Here is a 20,578-nt window from a genome sequence, read left to right as displayed (position 1 = left end):
TGGGATCCCGGTACATTCAAGGCGAGGACTTTAGCCCCTAGGCCGCCACACCAGGCCCAATCCAGCTCTATTCTAACGCTCTTGGGAAAGTGGCAAAAGATGGACCAAGTCTTTGGGGCCCTGCCACTTACATGGGAGACCTAGATGGAGGTACATGTTCTTGACTTCAGTCTAGTACAGTCCAGGCCATTGGGATCACATGGAGAATGAATGAACCAAGAAAGATTTCTCTTCACACCGCCCCCTATGGCCTAAATAGTAATAATGACAACATCTCACTTGTCCATTGACAAATAAAGGTTAGGACTGAAACACTAATCAGCAGTAACAGAAATAGGAAGAATTTGAGTCAAAATAGCCTGTGGTTCTGTCCAAAATGGGAGGTTAAGATACTGTCTAATTTTCCTAAGTTATGATATGAAGGTTGCTAAGTAACTTCAATAAGTTTATAACTATATACAAAATTAATACATATTTATAAATTTATAAAGTATAATTTTATAAGTTATAGTACTACGGTACTTTACTAAGTTTACAGTCTAATTTTATTAAGTTCAAAAGGCTAGTAACTATCAAGGAAAATCAAGCAAAAAGAAAAAAAAGCAGAGTTTGTACATTTCTAAAAATGGGGAGGAAAAATAAACACAGATTGTCTTATTCAGAATTCAGTACTCTCCCATAAACCAGCATCTGTTTATTCAAGTTGTGGATTTGGAAGAATCCCAATGCAGCATTCAGGGAAGACACAGGTATATCTGCTAGGCTTGTGTTATGGACAGAACACAGTCTCACTGTGGCCACCTTTCCCACGTACCTGTTGTTGGGGCTGAAGATGAAAAATGCACTGGCTTCCGGCATAGGCGCAGCCTTTTCCTTCAGGTGCAGCTCAGAGAGTGGCCGAGGGCGAGGGCCAACAGGCATCTCGGGCTCTTCCTCATCTTCTTCGCCTGCAGATAAAACAGCAGTATTTGAAATGACTCCAGCTCTCCTTATATTTTTACCCCTCTGTCTCTAGAGAGACCCTCCCACTGGCAGGATGGAGACATCATTTATATCTCAGAAAACAGGGTTCCAGCCAGGGCAGATTTCCTTGTGTCTGCTGTGTTTTCACCGTGGGAGCATATCCCTGTTAGAAACGGGATTTCCTGGCCCATACACAACTATAGGGGGATGCAAATATGGTGACCGGCCTGTCATGGTTCACTCAGGACTATCCACCTTTCATATTAACATCACCACATCACAGGTACTCCCTCCTCCATCTTGGGGAGAGTGGGATGGTCAGTCATCCTGGCTGGAAGATCCAAGATGGACAATCAGGGAATGGTCAGGTGTTAATCCTCCATTCTGGCGGCAGGTAGAGGAAAGGTAAAGTCCAACTGACATGTGGACTCCCTGGAACCAACTCTATCTTAGAGAATACCAAGAATTTAAAACCACTACTTTCTTCACTTCTGAAACAACAACAAAAATCATGTAGGGATAATAGGACATCAATACTGCCCCTAACAGGCCCCTCATTCAAAGGCTGACCCCCCATTAAAGGAGCTCCTTAGTTCTCCATTTCAGTAGCAATATTCAATGAGAACCAATGTCAAACACATATTCTTTTGCCTTCAAGTCTATTGCTCAAGTGCAGAAGCACCACCCATCTCATCATCTCAGGTATGCAGAAATGTTTAGAGGAGAGAAGGTGACAGCATGGGAGTTAAGAGTAGTGACTTTTGGGTCTGGCCTAGTGGCTAAAGTCCTTGCCTTGAATGCGCCAGAATCCCATATGGATGCTGGTTCTAATCCCAACAGCTCCACATCCGATCAAACTCCTTGCTTGTGGCCTGGGAAAGCATTTGATGATAGCCCAAAGCCTTGGGATCCTGCACCTGTGTGGGAGACCCAGAAGAAGCTCCTGGCTCCTGGCTCTTGGCTCCTGGTTTCAGATTGGCACAGCAAGAGGCATTACGGTCACTTGGGGAGTGAGGCATTGTGATCACTTGGGGAGTGAATTATTGGGCAGAAGATCATCCTCTCTGTCTTTCCTCCTCTCTGTATATCTGCCTTTCTGATAAAAATAAATAAATCTCTTTTGTTTCTAAAATAGTGACTTTCTAGCCAAATATATTGATCTTAATCACAATTCTTTTCTTTCTGGCTGAGTGGCTCCTGCGAGGAAGGAGGACCTGTGAAGACATAGGCAGACGCTGGAGGAAACCTGCACAGGCCAAGACTTGCCAGCAAGCCTAAGACACCAGGCAGAGGTCAATGTAGATTTTTCCCTAGAACTTTCCAGAAAGAGCACCCCGATTTTGAACTTCAGTGAGAGGATGCATTTCTGTTTCTAAGAGGTCCAACATGTGGCAAATGAAGCGCGAGAGAGCCCTTCCTTCGACTGATTCACTCCCCCAAATGCCTACCACAGGCAGGACTGGACCAGAGCAGTCAAGAGGCTAAAACTTAATCCAGGTCACCCACTTGGGTGGCAGGAACCCAAGTACTTGAAACATCCCTACTAACTCTCAGGATCTCCACTGGCAAGTAGTCAGCTGCTGCCAGGAGCCAAAGCTGGGAATCTGGCAATCTCACATAGGAGGTGGGTATCCCAAGTGGAGTCTTAACTGCAAGGCCAAATGCCCAGTATATGGCAATCTATGCTAGCCACCCCAGGGAACAAACCCACTCACTACGTGCTTTCATCTTTCCAACTTCTCTCTTATCATCAGAACCACTCCTCATCTTCCTCTCTGAAATAGAGCTTCTAAATAGTCCCCTTTATCTAGCTTTCCCTGAGCACCTGTACACCAGAGAATGACCATCTGTATACAAAGCTGCAGACATTTGATTTCTAGGGCACTGGATCCATCTATCTGTGTGCTAGAGGTCTGGGATGGAGAAGCTATGCCCAGAACACAGGAACCGTTATTTCTTGTTGCTGAGACTGAACTTCCATCTCCACTCCCTGCCCTCCTCCCCAAGGAAGAGGGTTTCACCAAAGGAAAGTCAGGTGTAGACCAATCTGGCTTGAACAAGACAGTTCTGCAGAGTTCATCTTACAGAGCCAGCCACGCTTTCACACACTCCCTCCTTCTGGCTAAAACAAAGGCAAGTGGTGCAGGGTCAAAAGTGTGAGGTTTCTTCTCTTTACTGGCTCTGACAGAAAATTCCAGAAACATCCTCATTCTTCTTTCTCTCCAGCACCTAAGCTGTTAAAAACCCAGTAGGCCCAACTTGCAAAGTGGAGTCCAGCACTGCCACCTGGTTGTGCCACTGTCTTGCCTGAACCACTGCCTCGTCTTCTGCCTGCCCCAGTGCTGCTTCTCACCATTGACTATCGACTATTGCTGGGGAACCCTGCTGACCCTAGACCACACCCCACCCAATTCTGCTCCTGGCTGCTCTCCCAGTTTCATCAGCTGGCTCTCTGCTTTTGTTCTCTCTGTCCCAGACTTTCTGGTTCTCTTTGGAGTCCTACGCAGCCACAGCTCCCATCCAACATTCCACACCTGCTGGATCCCAACCGACATAGCTCTTTCCTCTGATTTCCTGAAATAATTGGGGTTCCAGCATAGAAGTCATGGTTGCTTAAGAATTCTTCACCAACCGCACAGTCAAAGCCACCCGTCCTGCTCAGACATCTTAGCATACATAGCCCTGGATTTTCTTCATCTTCACATCACCTGATACTATTACCTCTTTGACTGTTTTGCTTTCTGGCTTCTTAACTGTCTTCCCCACTGACCTTTCCCTGCCTGGCCCATCCAGATGCTTTATAAGCAGTCAGTACGTGAGTGTACTTCTCCATGACTGATGGCAGTGCCCATAATTTGGTTCCTGGGTGCTGAAAGTAGGATAGCCTCAATTATCTGTGGATCACTGATCTCAAAATAAAGGCACAGTGATGCCTGGGACCAAGAGAAATGAAGGCAAGGGTATGCAGGACAGAAGAAGACAGTCTGAAAAATCCTAAGAACCCTGCAGATTTAGTAGAGTGTGGGATTAGCTTTTTTTTTGTGTTCGGAAACACAAGGATTCCAAGAATCTGCATGGCCTACTGGGTTATGGGAGGGACATTTCCATGATGGCCACCATGGAGACCATGTTGTCATCATCAGTCATTTTTTGTTTTTGTCCTTGACATTCTTCTCTTTGATTTCATTAGAGCCACAAAGAAGAAAAAAGTCAAGAGTGCATTCCAAATAATAGAATTTGAAATGACTGTCCTAGATGCAAGAGCTCTGCCACACAGCCATGTAGGAGGGAGGAACCGGCTTGGGCCTGACTATGGCAGGGGGTAAGTGGCGGCTGTGAAGAGATGGTGGATCCATATCATCTCTCTGCTGTAAGCCAGGAAGCTGCATGTTGGAGACCCTGCCCACACGCTCAGGGATTTGCTGCATTAATGCCCTTTCCTGTTAACTTTAAACATATGCCTACGAGTTTAGCAGGAAGTCTCCACAGTCCCGCCTTAGCCACTGCTCACATTTTGCAGATCTTGTTCCATTTCTCTTTCCTGCTTCCATCCTTGAGCTGCTGAAGTATTCTAAAGTCAGACATTCAAACAAGAATCTGGGCACTTGAAAAGCAGAACTAGAATAAGCTTTTTATATCAACAAGATGAATAAAAACCATCCGCGGTCATGTATTTCCCAGTCCATATTCAATTTCCCCCATTTATTTCAAAAAATGTCACTTTAAGGTTTGTTCATTCAGCCAACACAACTTCTTCCCTACCTCTTGCAAAAGACTTTAAGACTTCAAAATACTCCCAACATGGACATATCTACCTGCTCACCTCTCTGTCTAAGCCTCAGGATGCCCAATCCTGTTACCTAATTAGCTCAGGGAACAGGGCGAGGGACCACGAGTGAGAGTGGGCGATCACAGAAGGAGCCTGTGTGTCCCTGTAAGAACTGCCAGAGGAGGAAGGCATCCCATCACTGCACCTGCTGACCAGCCTGGTCTACACACACACAGATACTTTGACCTTGTAAGGTTGACTCCAAGCTTTAGGTGACAACATCATCATCATTCATTCTGGGTAAGGCAAGAGAAAGCCTGGGGCTCAGATGGGATGTGAGACTTCTGAAAGCATGGCAAGTAAATCTCCAAGGAGAGTCAAAGACCTGGGACATTAAAATCCCATTCACATGTCAAAAAGAGGCAGGAGAAGACAAGGTCAGAGTGAACTCATTTTGCAGTAAGAGAGCTGTAAGTGCTTTGCCAGGTGGGATGTGGGGTGAGGGTGGTAGCCACCCCTGTACCCAGCTCTGCTTTCTAACTAAGAGTACAGGCAGACGTGAGAACATAGCAACACTTGCTATACTAGTAAAGTATACAAGTAAATAATGAGTTTAACCAACAGAGAATGTCAGGTGCCCTGTGGTACATAGAATCTAGCTTCCAAAGGACACAGCAGCCTTGCTCAGTTATCATCTTATCCAGCCTCGTATGAGCACTATAAAGAAACTATAAACAAACACAGAGACAGGAGACATTAGACAGTACCACATATCTGTACAAAGAAACTGAAGCCACTGCTCCATAATTCATGGCTCATCCCAGGTGCACTTAACATTTAGCTCAAGATTCAGTGGGACTGGTACCTGTAGTTTCCGGGTTAGGGTAGGGACTCTTATCCTCACTCTCATTGGGTTGGAGGTCGTCCATGTTGATCTAGGCAGCCAAGGAAGGGATGAAGAAGAAGTTAGGTGTGTTCCAGAGTGTTAGAGGCCCAGAGTGTCCCTGGAACTGCGATAATGATCAGGGGCTGAGCTCAAAAACGTGTCCTTGTCCCCTGACACATTTCCCTTCAGGATAACAGCAGACACTGGGATCAAAGCAGGTGTCTTCTCCTTGGTCTCCCAGCTCTCCTCCTCCAGTGCATAGGCTTCATTCTCCACCCCTCCCCTCGGTGGCCTCCCTCTTTCTTCTTGGGAAGACCAGGCCTCACCCCTTTTCTGAGCCATGGCCCCATAACTTCTTGGGGGAGATGGCAACTCACCTTGGTGGTCGGTGGGGACTCCCCATCAGCTGTAATGGATTTCAGTTCAATTTTCTCCTCCTTGACCTCCTCCACAACTGGCTTCCCTACTACCTCTTGTTTCTTCTCGGGGCTGGCGGTCCTGACCGGTCAGCAGGAAGAAAAGATAAACAGATGTTTACTGGAGTGACAGGGAGCTGCCATGGGGTCTGCTAGGCTGCCGGGAGCACAGTCCTTGCAGGCACCACCAGGAAACATTCTAAGTGCCATTGAGCTTGGCTGCACTTTTCCCTGCTTGCCTCCACCCTCCAGCCCTGCCAGCTCTTAGCTGGTGCCAGGTGAACACACTGCCTATCTCATCAAGATGGAGGATGTGCAGTGAAGGGGGCCAGTCTCATGTTCTTCTCACTAGATATGAAGTACGCAGCAGGGAGGAGGCCTCCCTCTGAAAGCTGCATGTTTGCCACCCCTCTGAAAACTGGCTTCCTCCTTCCTCACCCTACATTCCCACCTCCAATGCCTTCTCTGGTGGGGGAAATGCAACACCTTGGCCGGGATTGCAAGCTACAATGATCCCGCTTTAGAGCAACACTCAGGATCAGCAGAGGTCCACGATTTGGTCAGAAATTCCAAACTCAGGACCCTTCTAGGAGTGGGGGTCCCCAGAGGCCAGTATCCAAGCCTCCCTCCCCAACCAGTGGGAATCAATGGTTTTCCAAAACTAGAATTCTGGATCTTGGGCCTGGGTGAGTGTAGAGGGTTACCTGGCCAGCTTCTTTCTCTCCTTCTCTTCTTCTTCCTCCTTTTGGGCAGACGTAAGGCTCTCTGCATCAGCCAGGTTGTCCACAGCAATGGCCAAGAACACATTCAGTAGGATATCTGTTTGTGTCCATTCTTAAAGAAAATGACGCTTGGCCTTGGGGTGTTTGGAGAGCACAGGGGACAGGGAGGGGACAGGATGCATGGGAGTAGAGATTCCTGGCAAAGGCAGCCTGACCGACACTGGTTCTCCTCTCAAGGTGAGCGCAGCAGCGACCCTCCTGCTTCCTTTCCCACCACCCTATTAGCCACCTATGGTTTTCTGTGGGGCTTAGAAGACCAGATGAATTTGCAGGCTAGCCTGGGGTGGGAATGAGGCAGCAAGCCCTGCCTTGCCCTTGAACTGTGGCATTTCATGTTTCCCTGCTGAGAACAGTGCTGTCACTGGCACTGTAACTCATTGTGCCTGGCCCTGAGAAGGTGGCCTACTGTCCCTGCGACGTCTCCAAGTGAACCCACACATACAAAGGCCCTTGGTGGCTCCACCTGGAGCTGGTAAAACTTGAAAATCCCAAATCTCCCCATTCTGCCTCCTCTCCCAACAGAAATGCTGGCAGAGAAAGAGGTCTTCAGGGTAGTACCAGTTAGCCTCCACTCTCTCAGGTGCCCAGACAACTCCCATCATATTCTAGACAGGAGAGGAGAAACCCAAACAGGCAATGGCTTCCTGCACGGAAGCATAGGGGCCAGGGCTGTGGTAGGGGCCTAGCCTGTGTCACCACATGAAATTCAGAGTGATTCCCCGCTACCAGTCAGTAGCATTCTCTTACAGTCTGTTGAGGACCCCTGAGCCAAAAAGGCTTGGGACAAGAAGTGCTTCAGATGTTCTTTCTATTTTTTCTTTTGCAATTTGGATTATTTGCCTAGACATGCTGTGATACTTTGTTAATGGGACCTAAGTGTAAACATAAAATTCTCTTGTATTTCATACATGCCTTATACAAGGTACTCCTTAAATCATTTTGTGCAAGGAACTGAGTTTCATGGTGTGGAATGTTTCAGAGGTCTAGAAGTTCTGGATTTTCCAAGCACTTCAGATTTCAGCCATGCCCATCAGGGATGCGCATCTTATGAACGCCACTGGTAGGTGCCAAGAGAGAGCCCATGAGGCGCCAGAGGATGGCACTCAGCTGGAGAGTGGGGAGCCCTGTTGGCAGGCTCCACTGGCCACACATGCCCTAGCTGCAACTGGGGTCTGTGTCCTGTAGCCCTGGCCAGCGCTATTTGCACTTTCCCTCCCTGCCTCTGGAGATAGCCTTCCTGGGACCTGGCTCAGGGTCAAGCTCATTGTCGGCTTTGGCCTGAGACCAACCAACTTGGGAAGCAGCTTCAGAGGGAGAGACACAGAGTGAAAATCAGGGAGGAGATACAAAGGTCATTTCAAGGACAAAGGCTTGACATCTTTCACTGAGTACCCTTGCTCCCCAGCAGGTGCAACAGCTCCCCACCTTCCCTCCCATAGCTGCGGAGTGCCCGACTCTTCGGAGGAGTTCAGGGGAGTGGCTGTTCAGGCCATAACACTAGGGTCATTGTTCACCTTGAGTCTGATGAGAACCCGCCTCCTAGGAGTGGAGCAAGGAGGCCACTTGAACAGGCCCAGATAGGGGCTTCCACCCACGCCTGCCTCTGCTGCCGAAGCAGACCTAGGCTACGATGTGTATCTTCCCCAAAGCAGTAACACCTCCCCTTCCCCAAGCTTGCCAGAATGCCTGGGGCTCTGTGCCCTATGCCAGGCCTGGAAGGCACACCGATTTGGCATTGTGCCGCAGGCTGAGGGATCGGGGTCAGCAGCAAAGGATACAATTCCCACAGATGAAGAGGATGATGAAGTAAATACAGACTAACATCCCTGGAAAAGAGGGGCCGCCATAAGCCATGATCCCATCATACATCACCGAATTCCAGTCCTCCCCGGTCAGGATCTGAATGACACATTCCCACCAATAAGGGACACAGCGTTAGACCAACAGCAAACCCCAAAATTCCCCTGCCCTGCCCCTCTATGCCAACACAAGTGCAGAATCTCTTGTCCACTGTTTTCCCTCCTCCTGGCCCCCAGGCTCTACCCCAGGGACTCTGTGATATTAACCTGGGTGAGTGTAAACTCATCCTCAGGTAGGGTGGACTGACCCCCTGCGACCATCCACACACAATGCATGAGGTGACCCCCCAGTTAGCTCGGGGGGGGGGTGCGGGGAGGGGAGGATTTACTATTGCAAACGTGTTTTTAAGCCATATCAAACCCAATTTCCAAACACCAGTCATTCCTGGCATTAAGACTTTTGCATATTTTGGCCTGCAACAAACATCACTTGCGTAATTTAACCTAGCCATCCAATCAATTTTGAGCTCAAATAAGTGACACCTTAGTATCTGATGGCCTAGTTACATCTTTACCCCAACCCTGGGCAAGAATGTGGGAAGCCAAGACACAGCTCCGCCAGCCTCTCCTCCCTGACCAGAGCACTCAGGGACTCTCATGCACCATTTATTACTTGACCACAGGATGCCATGGATAGGAGAATTTTCTAAACTACTCCATGAAATTTATCCGCCCGCATGGTACACCCCCTCCCTGCCCCCAGTTGGAATTCTAAGGGCCCTGGGGGAGGGGAAACCTTAAGGGGAACGCAAGGCCTGCTGGGGCTCATTGATGTGGCAAAGGCAAAGCTGCTGGCCACCCTGGGCAGGCCCAGCCCTCCTCCCTTCCCCACCACCCCAGCAGTCAGCCACCCTCCCCTAGGAAACTGTACCTGGAACACCGTGAGCAGAGACTGGGGGAAGTTGTCAAAGGTGCTCCGCCGGGTCTGCATCTCATCGAAGTTGAACTTGCCTCCAAACAGCTGCATCCCCAGCAAGGAGAAGATGATGATGAAGAGGAAGAGCAACAGGAGCAGGGAGGCGATGGAGCGCACGGAGTTCAGCAGGGAGGCCACCAGGTTGCTCAAGGAGTTCCAGTACCTAGGGTCCAGCATGGGAGAGGTCAGAGGCCCTTTCATTATCTTCTGGCCAGCCTGTCCTCCATCACTTACCCATCTGCCTGACAGAAGCCCCAAAAGGGATTCCCACTCCTTGTTCTGCTTCCCTTTCCTGAGGATTGGAGCCGGGCTGGGAGGGGGTTATGGGCTGGCCAGGTTTACAGTGAAAGTGTGAAGCTTGGCAGGTCATATCTTGTCATAAACAAGGGAAGGTCCCAGGCTCGGAAGCCCCTGACTGTGAGCACCATTGGACGGGTTGCTCAGCTCTTCCTCCTTCTGTCTCCCTGTCTTAGAGGCAGAGATGCCAGGAACACATATTCCAATGGGCTACTGGGAGGATGACACCCCCAGCATAGGGCTTGGCACACAGCTGCAAAGGCGCTAGTAATTAATGTCCTCCACTGCTGGTCTTGAAGCAGAAAGAAACCTCTTTCTTCCCCTCCCCCCCGAGTTCAGCCCAGACAACAGGTGTCTCATGGAGATACAAATTTGCTCCCGCATGGGGGAAGCAAAATTCCACAAATTTCCCATGCTGGCTTTGGCTTTGTCAAAGCCATTCCTCTAGATATTCTGATTCTTTGCCTGAGGCTTGGGACCCAGATGTCTGGGTTTTTAGCAAGAATCCCACAGGACCCTGAGAAGGAGGCACACTTAGGAAGTCCTGGATTGTTAACATACCCACTACGGCATGCAGGGATGGCTCAGCACACGTGTGCTCTGTGAGCAAGTAGGCAGCTCTGCCCTAAGCAGGCAAGGGCTTTGGGTGGGATCCTTGGAGCAGAAGTCCCACTCACTACACACTATAGTAGCCAAGGGGACACAACTCTTAATACATTCAAGTGCAAAACACAGGAAAATTGCATTTCCTTGTAGCTCTTGCTCATGCTCTTGAACGCCTGCTGTTGTCCACTCGAGATCCAGTTTGGCATCTGGCATGATGTCATCTGGCATGCACTGGTATCTCATATGGGCACCAGTTTGTATCCTGGCTGCTCCACTTCCTGTCCAGCTCCCTGCTTGTGGCCTGGGAAAGCAGTAGAAGATGATGCAAAGCCTTGGGATCCTGCAACCATGTGAGAAACTTGGAAGAATCTCTAGGCTCCTGGCTTCAGATCTGCTCCATTCTGGCCTTTGTGGCCATTTGGGGAATAAACCAGCAGATGGAAGACTTTGTTTCTCCTTGTTTCCTTAAATCTAATCTGCCTTTTTAAAAAGAGAGATTCCAGTTCACCATTAGCTTAGGTGGGTGATATGTGAATCACCCCAAACCATCTGGCCACTTCTCCAGGAAAGGGCTCCGAGCTAAGTGCCAGAGCAGATGGGTCAGTGGTTTATGAATGTAAACGTCCTCCCCACCTGCATCTTTTATGATTATTTCAAATTTTACATTAATTTCTTGAGAGAGAGAGAGAAGGAGAGAGAGAGAGAGAGAGAGAGAGGAGGAAAGGAGAGGAGAGGAGGGGAGAGGAAAGGAGAGAAGAGAGGAGGCACTCTCATCCACTAGCTTACACCTATGTCCCAAATAGCCACAATGATTGGGGCTGAACTGAGGCTGAAACTAGGGCCAGGGACTCTACCTAGATCTCCCATGGCAGGAACTCAGCTACTTGAGCCATTCCTGCTGTTTTCTTGTTTACTGGGGTCTGTGTTGCTGGAGCCTGAGCCAGGCATCAAAATCTAGGTAGTCCAATGCAGGAGGCAGCAGTCTCTCCAGACCTGTCCATGAAGCTGGACTCTTGAAAACCCCCTTCTTTACACACATTTCAGCTCAATTTTACTTGCCAGTCATAGCCTCCCTGCAAGCAGAAACTCAATATGAGTTCATTTGTATGTGCGCTACGCATGCTCTGAGCCCAGAGATTTCCCCTTCTGTCTTTCTTATCTTTGGCACAAGTGTGAACTAGAACAGGTGTTTAGCTTAGTGGTCAAGATGTCCATATCCCACAGTAGAGCATTGGGGTTTGATTCCCAGCTCTGATTCCTGAGTCTGGCTTCCTGCTAATGCAGACTCTGGAAGACAGCAGTGCTAGCTCAAGTAGTTGGGTAAGAGGGCCTCCATTTATTGCTGATAGAAAAATAGATTTGTAGATGCCCAGGTGACAGCCCCAGGGATAAGCAGGGTGACTGAACTGACAGGTAGACTTACAGATCTTTGCTCTCTTGCCTCGTTAGCATCCCATGGTTCCCATGGCACTAGCATTATGCCCCGAAGTTGACCCAATGGCCTCATCATGCACCAAAACCACTTTCCTCATTAGGATAACTGGCTAGAGGCAAACTGGATGAGCCAACAGCTTGTAAACCACAAACTAATGGAGGCTTTTATCCTTAGGGGTCAAAACTGTGACACGCACACATCCATAAACCAACACGAAGTGTTGGAAGGAGTGAGCCATATCAGAGCCAAGTACCCAACATCCAGGCCACAGACCATCCTGAGGTCTGAGGAAAGCTGAGCCGAGAGCACCATTATCTCTTCAGAACAGATTCTGAGGCACCCACAGATTCCACACTGGATGTTGGGGTTCACAGCTGCAAAGTCTCCGTCCCCATCTCACACACCACCCCGACTCTTGCCTTGGTGGCAACTGTTCTTTTCCCTCCCCCAGCTGCTGCGAATCATTATCCCCAAAGTGCCCATCTTTGTCTACCATGACCCCATCCATCTCTTCACCATGCTACATCTGAGGGCTTCTGGCCTCATCCCCACCTCTGTTACCTAACATCTCCTCACCCCCAGCAGCCTGCTTGTAAGTTCTTTCTCTTACTGACCAACCCATTCTGTTTTGCTACTCCTTTGCTCTGCTTCTCTTGCTTGAAGCTACCATCAATTGTTCATGTGTACTTTCATCTTGATTTGTTTTTCCTTCTCCAAGTCTCTCTCTGATTTTGGGGCCCTGGGAATGTCTACTTGCTTTTCTGTAACATGAAGAGATCTTCGCCCTCCTGGAATTGGAGCTTTCATCTCATGAACCTTTTGCTTCAAAGAACTCAGAGCCTCATCCTCTTCCTCCATTCTAGGTATAGAACAGAGCCTCGACTTGCTATAAATAAAATAGCTTCAAAACCCAGTATCAACTGCTTTGGGGTGCTTTGCACATGTTCCACTCTCCTTCCTCTCTGTCCCAGAGAGGGTCATAACTAAATTTATATCTACCACAATCATTCATGTCCTGAAGGGGGAAGACAAAATCTTCTTACTTTCAGTGGCAAGCAGTCTATTATTAGATGAATATAAGGCCATTTCACAGGATAAATATATGTGCTATGGACTTCACGGGAAGGAATAGAATGAGGAGAAATGAGAGTCAGGTAAGTCAACTTGGAAAGCAGGTAAAATTCATACAAAGTTCAGCCTTGCCATGGTTTCTCCCTGCCATCAGCCACAGGACCAAGGACCAGTGTCCTTGGAACACAGCTACGGTAAAGGGAAGCCCTGGCGCCTTAAGACTCAACAGAGCCTTGAGAGATTCGTGTAACAGGAGACTATATGGAGCATATTCCAGGCCACAGTATATTCTGGTCTGTCTTGGTATGGGTCTGATACAGCCTACTTTACTGGTTCAGTTCCCGCCATGCTCTCCATGCTACTGGGGCTGGAAAGCCCAATTTATGGTTTTTCACTTTAGAGCCACATTTGACTTGGCTAACAAGTTGACAGGTTTTATTAAACCTGTTGGCATCTGATGCCTTAGTCACACAGGATTTGCATGGGGATTATTGCTTGGTCAAGCTACGAGGTAGCCTGTCCTTGGGGTGGCCCTCAGACCTGCTGGAGCAGCAGCTGCTCAGGATCACGTAGTTGGTCCCTGTAGTCATGGAAGAGTCCGAAAGGGAGGGAGCTTATTTAAGGCATCCGCATGAGTGTCATCTGCTTCCCAGGGAGGTGCTACTCTTAGTCCCCAGGACAGAGAATAACCACCTTGCAAGATCCTGGCAATTGTCCAAGCTGCCTTCCCCAGAGATATTTGGCTGAACACTGGGAAATGCCAAACACTGTTGACCTTCATGTCTATTCACTTCCTGCCTGAACAGTCAATCAAATGTGAATTAAAAATATTTGGGAGAAAAACTTAGGCCTATATAGGCTTGTTTGTCATTCTCATTGAGGCTGGGGCAGTGGGTAGATCTGGCCCATGGCAGTATGAGGCCTGAAACTCATTTGGTCTGGCCTTACCACGGCAACTATAGGCAGGACAAGACATTCAGTCAATCTCTAGCTGGCCACGTGTTAAGCTGATCATATTGTAGGCCCTGCAGAAGTTCTAAATATCCAAATGTTCTTTAGCAGACAAAGGGCTCCCATCCCTTCAGACCTAAGTAATACATAAGGCAACTAGTTACGTAGCCCTGGCCTTGTATTAGGTACATTAAGGCTAGATATGACTGGAATTATTTAAAAGGACTTGTGCAGAGGATTTGCATATGCCATACCATTTTATACAAGGCACTTCTACATCGTGAAGCTTGGCATATTGGATACTGGGAGGTGATGGTGTCCCTTCTTCCTAACATCCCTTAAAGGGCTCAGGGGGGTCCCATGTGTCCCAGGAAGACTCGGGGTTGGAAGACAGTAGGCAGAGTTGGGGAGGTGCAGGTATGGGCTGCGGTTTAGCAGGGGCCATTCAGAGCCTACCTAGTGTGCTGGAAGCTCCCAGCTCAAGGCTCTGAGGGGTTCTGCTGCTGGTCATGAGCCCCACTCCTAATTCAGGGCCTGGAATGGGGAGGAGTGGGTCCAGAAGGTCTAATGGGATGGGGGGAGAGCATTTCTGGCGAGATCTTGTAATGTTAGCAAACTGCATGAAACAGTGAATGTGATCAGGAAACCAGGATCACAGCTAGCCTTAACTAATCAGAGGCTCTGCTTTACCCTCCCAGAATGATGGATCAGACAGGGCCAACAAAGATGTGATGTTTTAGCAACATTTAGGGACTCTGAAAATCTCAAGGTGGAAGAAATCACCCAACCCTTCACACAGCTGGAAGACGTGCCGTTCTAGACAATTCACTCAAATGGTAAAGATTTTGCCCAAACACACAGGCTTCTGTTCTTACAGAGAGCTGGGGCTCTGTGTGCCTGAACCTTCCCATCCCTGCCACAGCACTGTGCCCACTGAGCAGTGAACACATGGTAGCCCTCGACTGGCAGGCCAGTGCAGGGCTCCAGGGCTTGCACTCTCAGCACACACACAGGATGGAAAAGAGTCACACACAGAGGATATGCTGCAAGAACATCACATGCATAAAACACATACATACTTCCAGATCATTTCTCACATTTTTGCTCTCTCCAGGCAGTGTGCATGGGTTGGATGTCCACGCCTTCCTCATGGACTCACAAAAGTAGTTGAGAATGTAATGGACTAAGACTGAAGGTGTCACAAAGGCACCATCTTTATTTTTTAATTGTGTGATATATCCAGGATAGAATATTATTCAGCCAGAAAAAAATTGAGATAATGATATCTGCAACATAAGGGATGGGACTAGACTTATTATTTTAAGCTAGACCCAGTGGCCAACACTGTGGTAAGTAGGTTAAGCATCTGCCTACAGTGCTGGTTCCCACACAGGTACCAGTTCAAGTCTCAGCTGATCCACATTTCAGATTCAGCTCCCCACTAACATGCCTGGGAAAGCAGTGGAGGATGACCCAAGGGCTTGGGCCACTGCACCCATGTGGGAGCCCTGGATAAAGCTTCTGGCTCCTAGCTTCAGCTTGGCTCAGCCCTAGCTGTTGCAGCCACAAGGAAAGTGAACCAGCAGATGCAAGACCTTTGAATCTGTGTGTGTGTGTCTCCCTTTCTCTCTAACTCTGCCTTGCAAATAAATAAATAGAGCAAGTCTTTAAAAAAAGTAAGACCCAGGGAGACAAATATCACAGATTTTCGCTTATTTGTGAGTTAATATATCAGCATAGGGAAATTGTGTGAATGTCATATCATTTGGTATAGAGTCATAAATACTGTTTTACTGAATCATACCGTGAATGTGATAATATATACTTTCTACACATGAGCATGTCAGGAATATCACCTTGTGATATTGATATTCCTCTTAATAAAATGGTATATATAAAAATATATGTGTGCGTACATGTATAGATAGTGTCTACATATGAAATGAATGAGGCAAAATTGTTTAAAAATTGCTCAATTTTAAAAGAAAAAAAAAGTGGGCCTGGTGCAGTAGCTAAAATTCTCATCTTGCATGTGCCAGGATCCCATATGTGTGCTGGATCATGTTCTGGCTGCTCCGCTTCCCTTCCACTTCCCTGTTTGTGGCCTGGGAAAGCATTAGAGAATGGCCCTACGTCTTGGGACCCTGCACCCTTATGAGAGATCTGGAAGAATCTCCTGGTTCCTGGCTTCAGATTGGCTCAGCTTGGGCTGTTGTGGCCACTTGAGGAGTGAACCAGTGGATGGAAGATCTTTCTGTCTCTCCTTTTCTTTGTCAGTCAGCCTTTCCGATAAAAATAAATAGTTAAAAAATGTTATCTGTATGTGATAATCTCCACTACACAATTATTATACATTCCTATAAATGAAAAGCCATAAAACAAAATCAGTAAGAGAGAAAAATAGAAAATTCACAACATGAAGTTAAATAACACACTACTGAATGATCAATGTGTTGCTGAAGAAATGCAAAAGAAAAATCAAAGACTTTCCTGAAGCTAACGATGCTATGGCATAATCCATGAGTCAGTGAAGAAATTAATAAGAAAAACAAAAATTTTTTAATGAATGAAAATAAAAACAAAAATATCAACCCCCTGAGATATTGCAAAAATAGCGTTGAAATGGTTATTGATCTTGTATTTTGCACAAAGGTTGGCTTGTATCAGAGAGAACATATGGCATTTGTCCTTTTGCAGTAGAGATGATCACATACAAATGTGAACATACAGTGCATTGCGTACCTCTGCTACTAAATCAAAGATGGACTCCCAATGAAATTTTTGAATGTATCTTGACAATAGGATGTGGTACTTTCTGGAATGTCACACCAACAATGTCAGGATACACTTAAACAGCATGATGGACTTATGACTGATTGTGAAGGACTATGCTATTTTAGCAACATGGGGCAAATTAGTGGAGGGACTGTGATTTGGGGAGGTTGGAGGGAAAATCCTCAAGTCTACAGAGCTGCATCATGGAATAATAAAATAAATAATTTAAAAATGTTTAAGTTCCAGCACAAATTTATTTAGAACTTTTTCTTAGGTTGCACTACTTAAAAATTGGTTTCCAAGGCCCAGCGTAGCAGCCTAGTGGCTAAAGTTTTCGTCCTGCACATGCCAGGATCTGTGTCCTGTATGTATGGCCGGTTTGTGTCTTGGCTGCTCCATTTCCCTCCCAGCTCCTGGGAAAGCCTTGGAGAATGGCCCAAGTTCTTGGGACCAAGCTCCTGTGTTGGAGAACTGGAAGAAGATCCTAGTTCTTGGCTTTGGATCAGCCATTGCAACCACTTGGGGAATAAACCAGCAGATAGAGGATCTTTGTCTCTCACTCTCTGTAAATCTGATTTTCCAAGACTTTCCAATAAAAATAAATTAAAAATAAATCTTTAAAAAAATTGACCCCTGTCAACCACCTGGGAGATATGGGTGGAGTTCCCAGTTCACGGCTTCAGCCCAGCCCAGACCTGCAGGAATGCAACTCTTTGAGCCCTCACCTGCTGCCTCTTGGGCGGTGCCTTAGAAGGAAGCTAGCAGGAGGACAGCCAGTACCCAAATCCAGGCACTCTGGCATTGGACCTGAGCATCTCAAGCAGCATCCTAACCACTGTACCCAATACCCACCCTTGAATTCAATGCTTCCAATGACTCATCTCCAGTGTAACTCAATGTGTGTGCTGGTTGGTTGCTGAGAAGAAAGGCATTTGTGGCACCATCTCTTGCGTCTCTTCCATAGCTAAAAGAACTTGACATCCTTCCTAACAGCTGGGGCAGCCAGTGTGAACAGAAATTCTGGATGATATTTCTGGCAGACTCTCCCCCCCTACCACTATTTCTTTACTGTGCTAAAATAGAAACAGCACAAAGATCACCATCACAACCGCTTTTAGACAGACTAGTTTAGTGGAAACACCTTGGGAGCCCCGCTTCCTCCCTCGCAAGAACTCTTCGTCTTTCACTGAAAGACCTCAACCCTTGCTGATTACCATTCTACTGTCTCTCATGATTTTTTTTTTCAATTTTGTTTATTTTATTTATTTGACAAATGGAATCGTGCAGCCCTTGTCTTTTTGTGAATGGCTTATTTCAGTTAGTCCTCAAGAGCTGCCCATGTCGCAGCATATAGCAGACTCCCACTCCTTTACATGCAAAATAACGTTCTGCTGCAGAGATAATACCACACCTTGCTTATTCAATAACCATAGGAGACCATGAGTGCTGCCACATTTTTGCTTTAGCGAATAATGGTGCAATGACCACAGGTATACAAATACTCATTCTACATCCTGATCTCAACCCTTTGGACTACACACTCAGAGTAGAATGGATGAAGACCGTGGTAATTCCACTCATGATTTTTCTGGCTACAGCTCTACCATTTTCCATGGTTGCTTTGAGGTTTCAGCACATGTTGTGTTTTCACCAGCAGCAACACAAGAGTTCCCTCTATACACCCTCATCATGACGTGTTACTTTCTGTGGTTTGGTTTGGTTTGGTTTTGATGGAGGGCTAGTGGGTGTGACTAGGAGAGATTCTGGGAATCAAGAGGCTAATTCGGTTGGGATGGGTCACCCCCTAAGCTCCTTTTCTTTTCTGCTGTTTGGTGACCATCACATGGGATCACCACCGAGGCTCTTGTAGCAAAGGGCAGAAGCACACTCAGTCTCAGGTACATTCTTAAAGCCACTGTGACTGCCTGTCTCTAGAGTTCTCTCATGTGGCAGAAGAAATTCCTGCTTTGTTTGCACCAAACTCTGATACAGCCAGTGGATCTTCCAAACTATCAATTTCCCTTTGTTCCAAATGAACTGAAGACAGAACCTTCCAGAAACTGCAGCCTTTCCTCTTCCTCCTTTCCCTTCCAGAACTTCTCCCAGATCTCATCTCCAGAGGACAAGGAGGGGCCACATACCTTGTGATCTTGAATATCCTCAGAAGCCGCACACATCTCAACACAGAGATGCCCAAGGGGGACATGACCTTGGTCTCCACCAGGATGGTCTCCAGGATGCCTCCACACACAATGAAGCAATCAAAGCGGTTGAAGAGGGACACGAAATAGGCCTGCAGGCCCAGGCTGTACATCTTCAGTAGCATCTCGGCAGTGAACATGGCCAGTAGGGCCTTATTGGCTGTGTCTGGGCAGTCCCCCAAAGCAGGAAGAACCAAGCAGGGATGGGACAGGAGAAGCAACAAAGTGGTCATTCCAATCACCATGAGAAGAGAACCCCTATCTACAAGGCACCCACTCCTCCCCCAGCTTCCCATCAGAGCAGGATGAGTGGAGCCAAGCTGGAGAGCAAGGGAGCCATCAGGAAAACATTGTATGTGCTGGGAAGCTGCTATGTCCTGAAGGCTTTGTATGCACTCTCTTTCCTTGGTGCTCAGCTCAAGAAATGAGAGCCAAAGGAGGACTCTGACATGCCAAGTTCGACCTGTCTGAGCCTGCCCTCTTCTCCCTGAGGCCACCTGCCTCCTAGGGCTTTGGAGGTCAGTCCTCAGCCTGCAGGGCTGCATGGCTTCCTAGAAGGTAAGGCCAAGAGAGCCCTCCCCACTGCCTGAGAGGACAAGTCCTCGGGCTCAGATCTATGTTTTACACCTTCTACCCTTTTGCACATTTTGCCTAATGCCTGAGGCTGGGAAGTTGGCAGCTGAGGATCTGAGCTAGCCAAACAAGCTGCCGCTCATGTCCTTGTCACCACCTGGCCCCCACAGTGAGTTTGAGGACAGGCAGATGGTGTGAGCCCACTCATGTGAGCCACGTCTGTTCCCACTGAGACTGGGCACTCTCCTGCAGGGCTTGTGAGCCGCCAGGTCCTCAGAGACTCCAGCCTGACCCTTACCCAGAGCCAAAGCCACGGGCTGCTTCTCTGTCACCCGGCTGTCTAGGATAGGGCCCCTCCCTGGGACTCAGAGCTGTTAGCAAGAGTAATGGGGCAGAGGTAGGGATGTCACTCACCTTGGACTTCTGTGAGCCAGTGGGGCTGGTTGTAGTGCTCAGATGCGATGGTGAGTGTGTTGAGGAAGACCAGGAAGATTACAAGCCAGTAGAAGACATTTGACTTGACAGCAGCACGGCACTTTCTCCTGCAGAACCGATTCCACCGGCGCCAGTAGCGGCTGCAAAAGCAGTACGAAGGAAAGGTGGGAATGGTTGTACAATCATATTCTTCCCACCTGGCCTTGCCAGAGTGGCACAGTCTGGTGCCGAGGGGAAACACTTTTTTCCAGTTAACAAGGTTGCTCCACTGAGCCATTAGTGAGCCTTCTCTAGTCCTCAGTCCTGCCATCTGTGCAATGGGAATGTGATTAACCTCACAGGATTGCGATTAGTACTGATAAAATGCCATCAAATACATATGTCTAGAGCTCAAGGTGCTCATCTGTGGAAATATCTTCCGCAACAGCACTGCTGGAAGCACCCTGAGTACCATGAGTAGCAGCAGTAAGGATAGGACCAGTAGTGCTTACCATAAATCAGACATTTGCCCAGCACTCATATTAGGTCCCTCCTGAGATGTCTCCCCAGCTCTTTAAGGATTCTGCAAAACAGGTGTTTTCCTGGTGTGGCAATGAAGATAACCAAAGGCCTTGGAGGAGGGATTCCTTGACTAATATCGGAG

The 20,578-nt window shown here is 47.8% G+C and overlaps 1 protein-coding gene across 25 annotated transcripts in view; it reads right to left on the bottom strand.

Annotated features, from left to right (window-relative positions):
- Positions 1 to 20,578, bottom strand: part of LOC121167446 (voltage-dependent L-type calcium channel subunit alpha-1C) — a 206,167-nt gene that overhangs the window by 85,716 nt on the left and 99,873 nt on the right. For 24 of the 25 annotated variants that reach the window (XM_040996844.1, XM_040996845.1, XM_040996850.1 and 21 more), the window contains 8 exons: positions 19,915 to 20,075; positions 18,868 to 19,093; positions 9,547 to 9,754; positions 8,595 to 8,715; positions 6,739 to 6,853; positions 5,996 to 6,116; positions 5,598 to 5,667; positions 815 to 947 (listed from right to left, as the gene is read on the bottom strand). In XM_040996844.1, the coding sequence (XP_040852778.1) occupies positions 815 to 947; positions 5,598 to 5,667; positions 5,996 to 6,116; positions 6,739 to 6,853; positions 8,595 to 8,715; positions 9,547 to 9,754; positions 18,868 to 19,093; positions 19,915 to 20,075 (1,155 nt within the window). Of the gene's footprint in view, positions 1 to 814; positions 948 to 5,597; positions 5,668 to 5,995; positions 6,127 to 6,738; positions 6,854 to 8,594; positions 8,716 to 9,546; positions 9,755 to 18,867; positions 19,094 to 19,914; positions 20,076 to 20,578 lie in introns of all 25 variants that reach the window. The other variant, XM_040996857.1, reaches the window with a different exon arrangement.

Source organism: Ochotona curzoniae, unplaced genomic scaffold (genome assembly GCF_017591425.1).
Source record: "Ochotona curzoniae isolate NIBS_2020 unplaced genomic scaffold, NIBS_Ocur_1.0 patch371, whole genome shotgun sequence".
In the NCBI taxonomy this organism is placed as follows: domain Eukaryota; kingdom Metazoa; phylum Chordata; class Mammalia; order Lagomorpha; family Ochotonidae; genus Ochotona; species Ochotona curzoniae.
The sequence above is the reverse complement of the archived record's forward strand: the minus strand, read 5'-3'. Positions and strand labels throughout refer to the sequence as shown.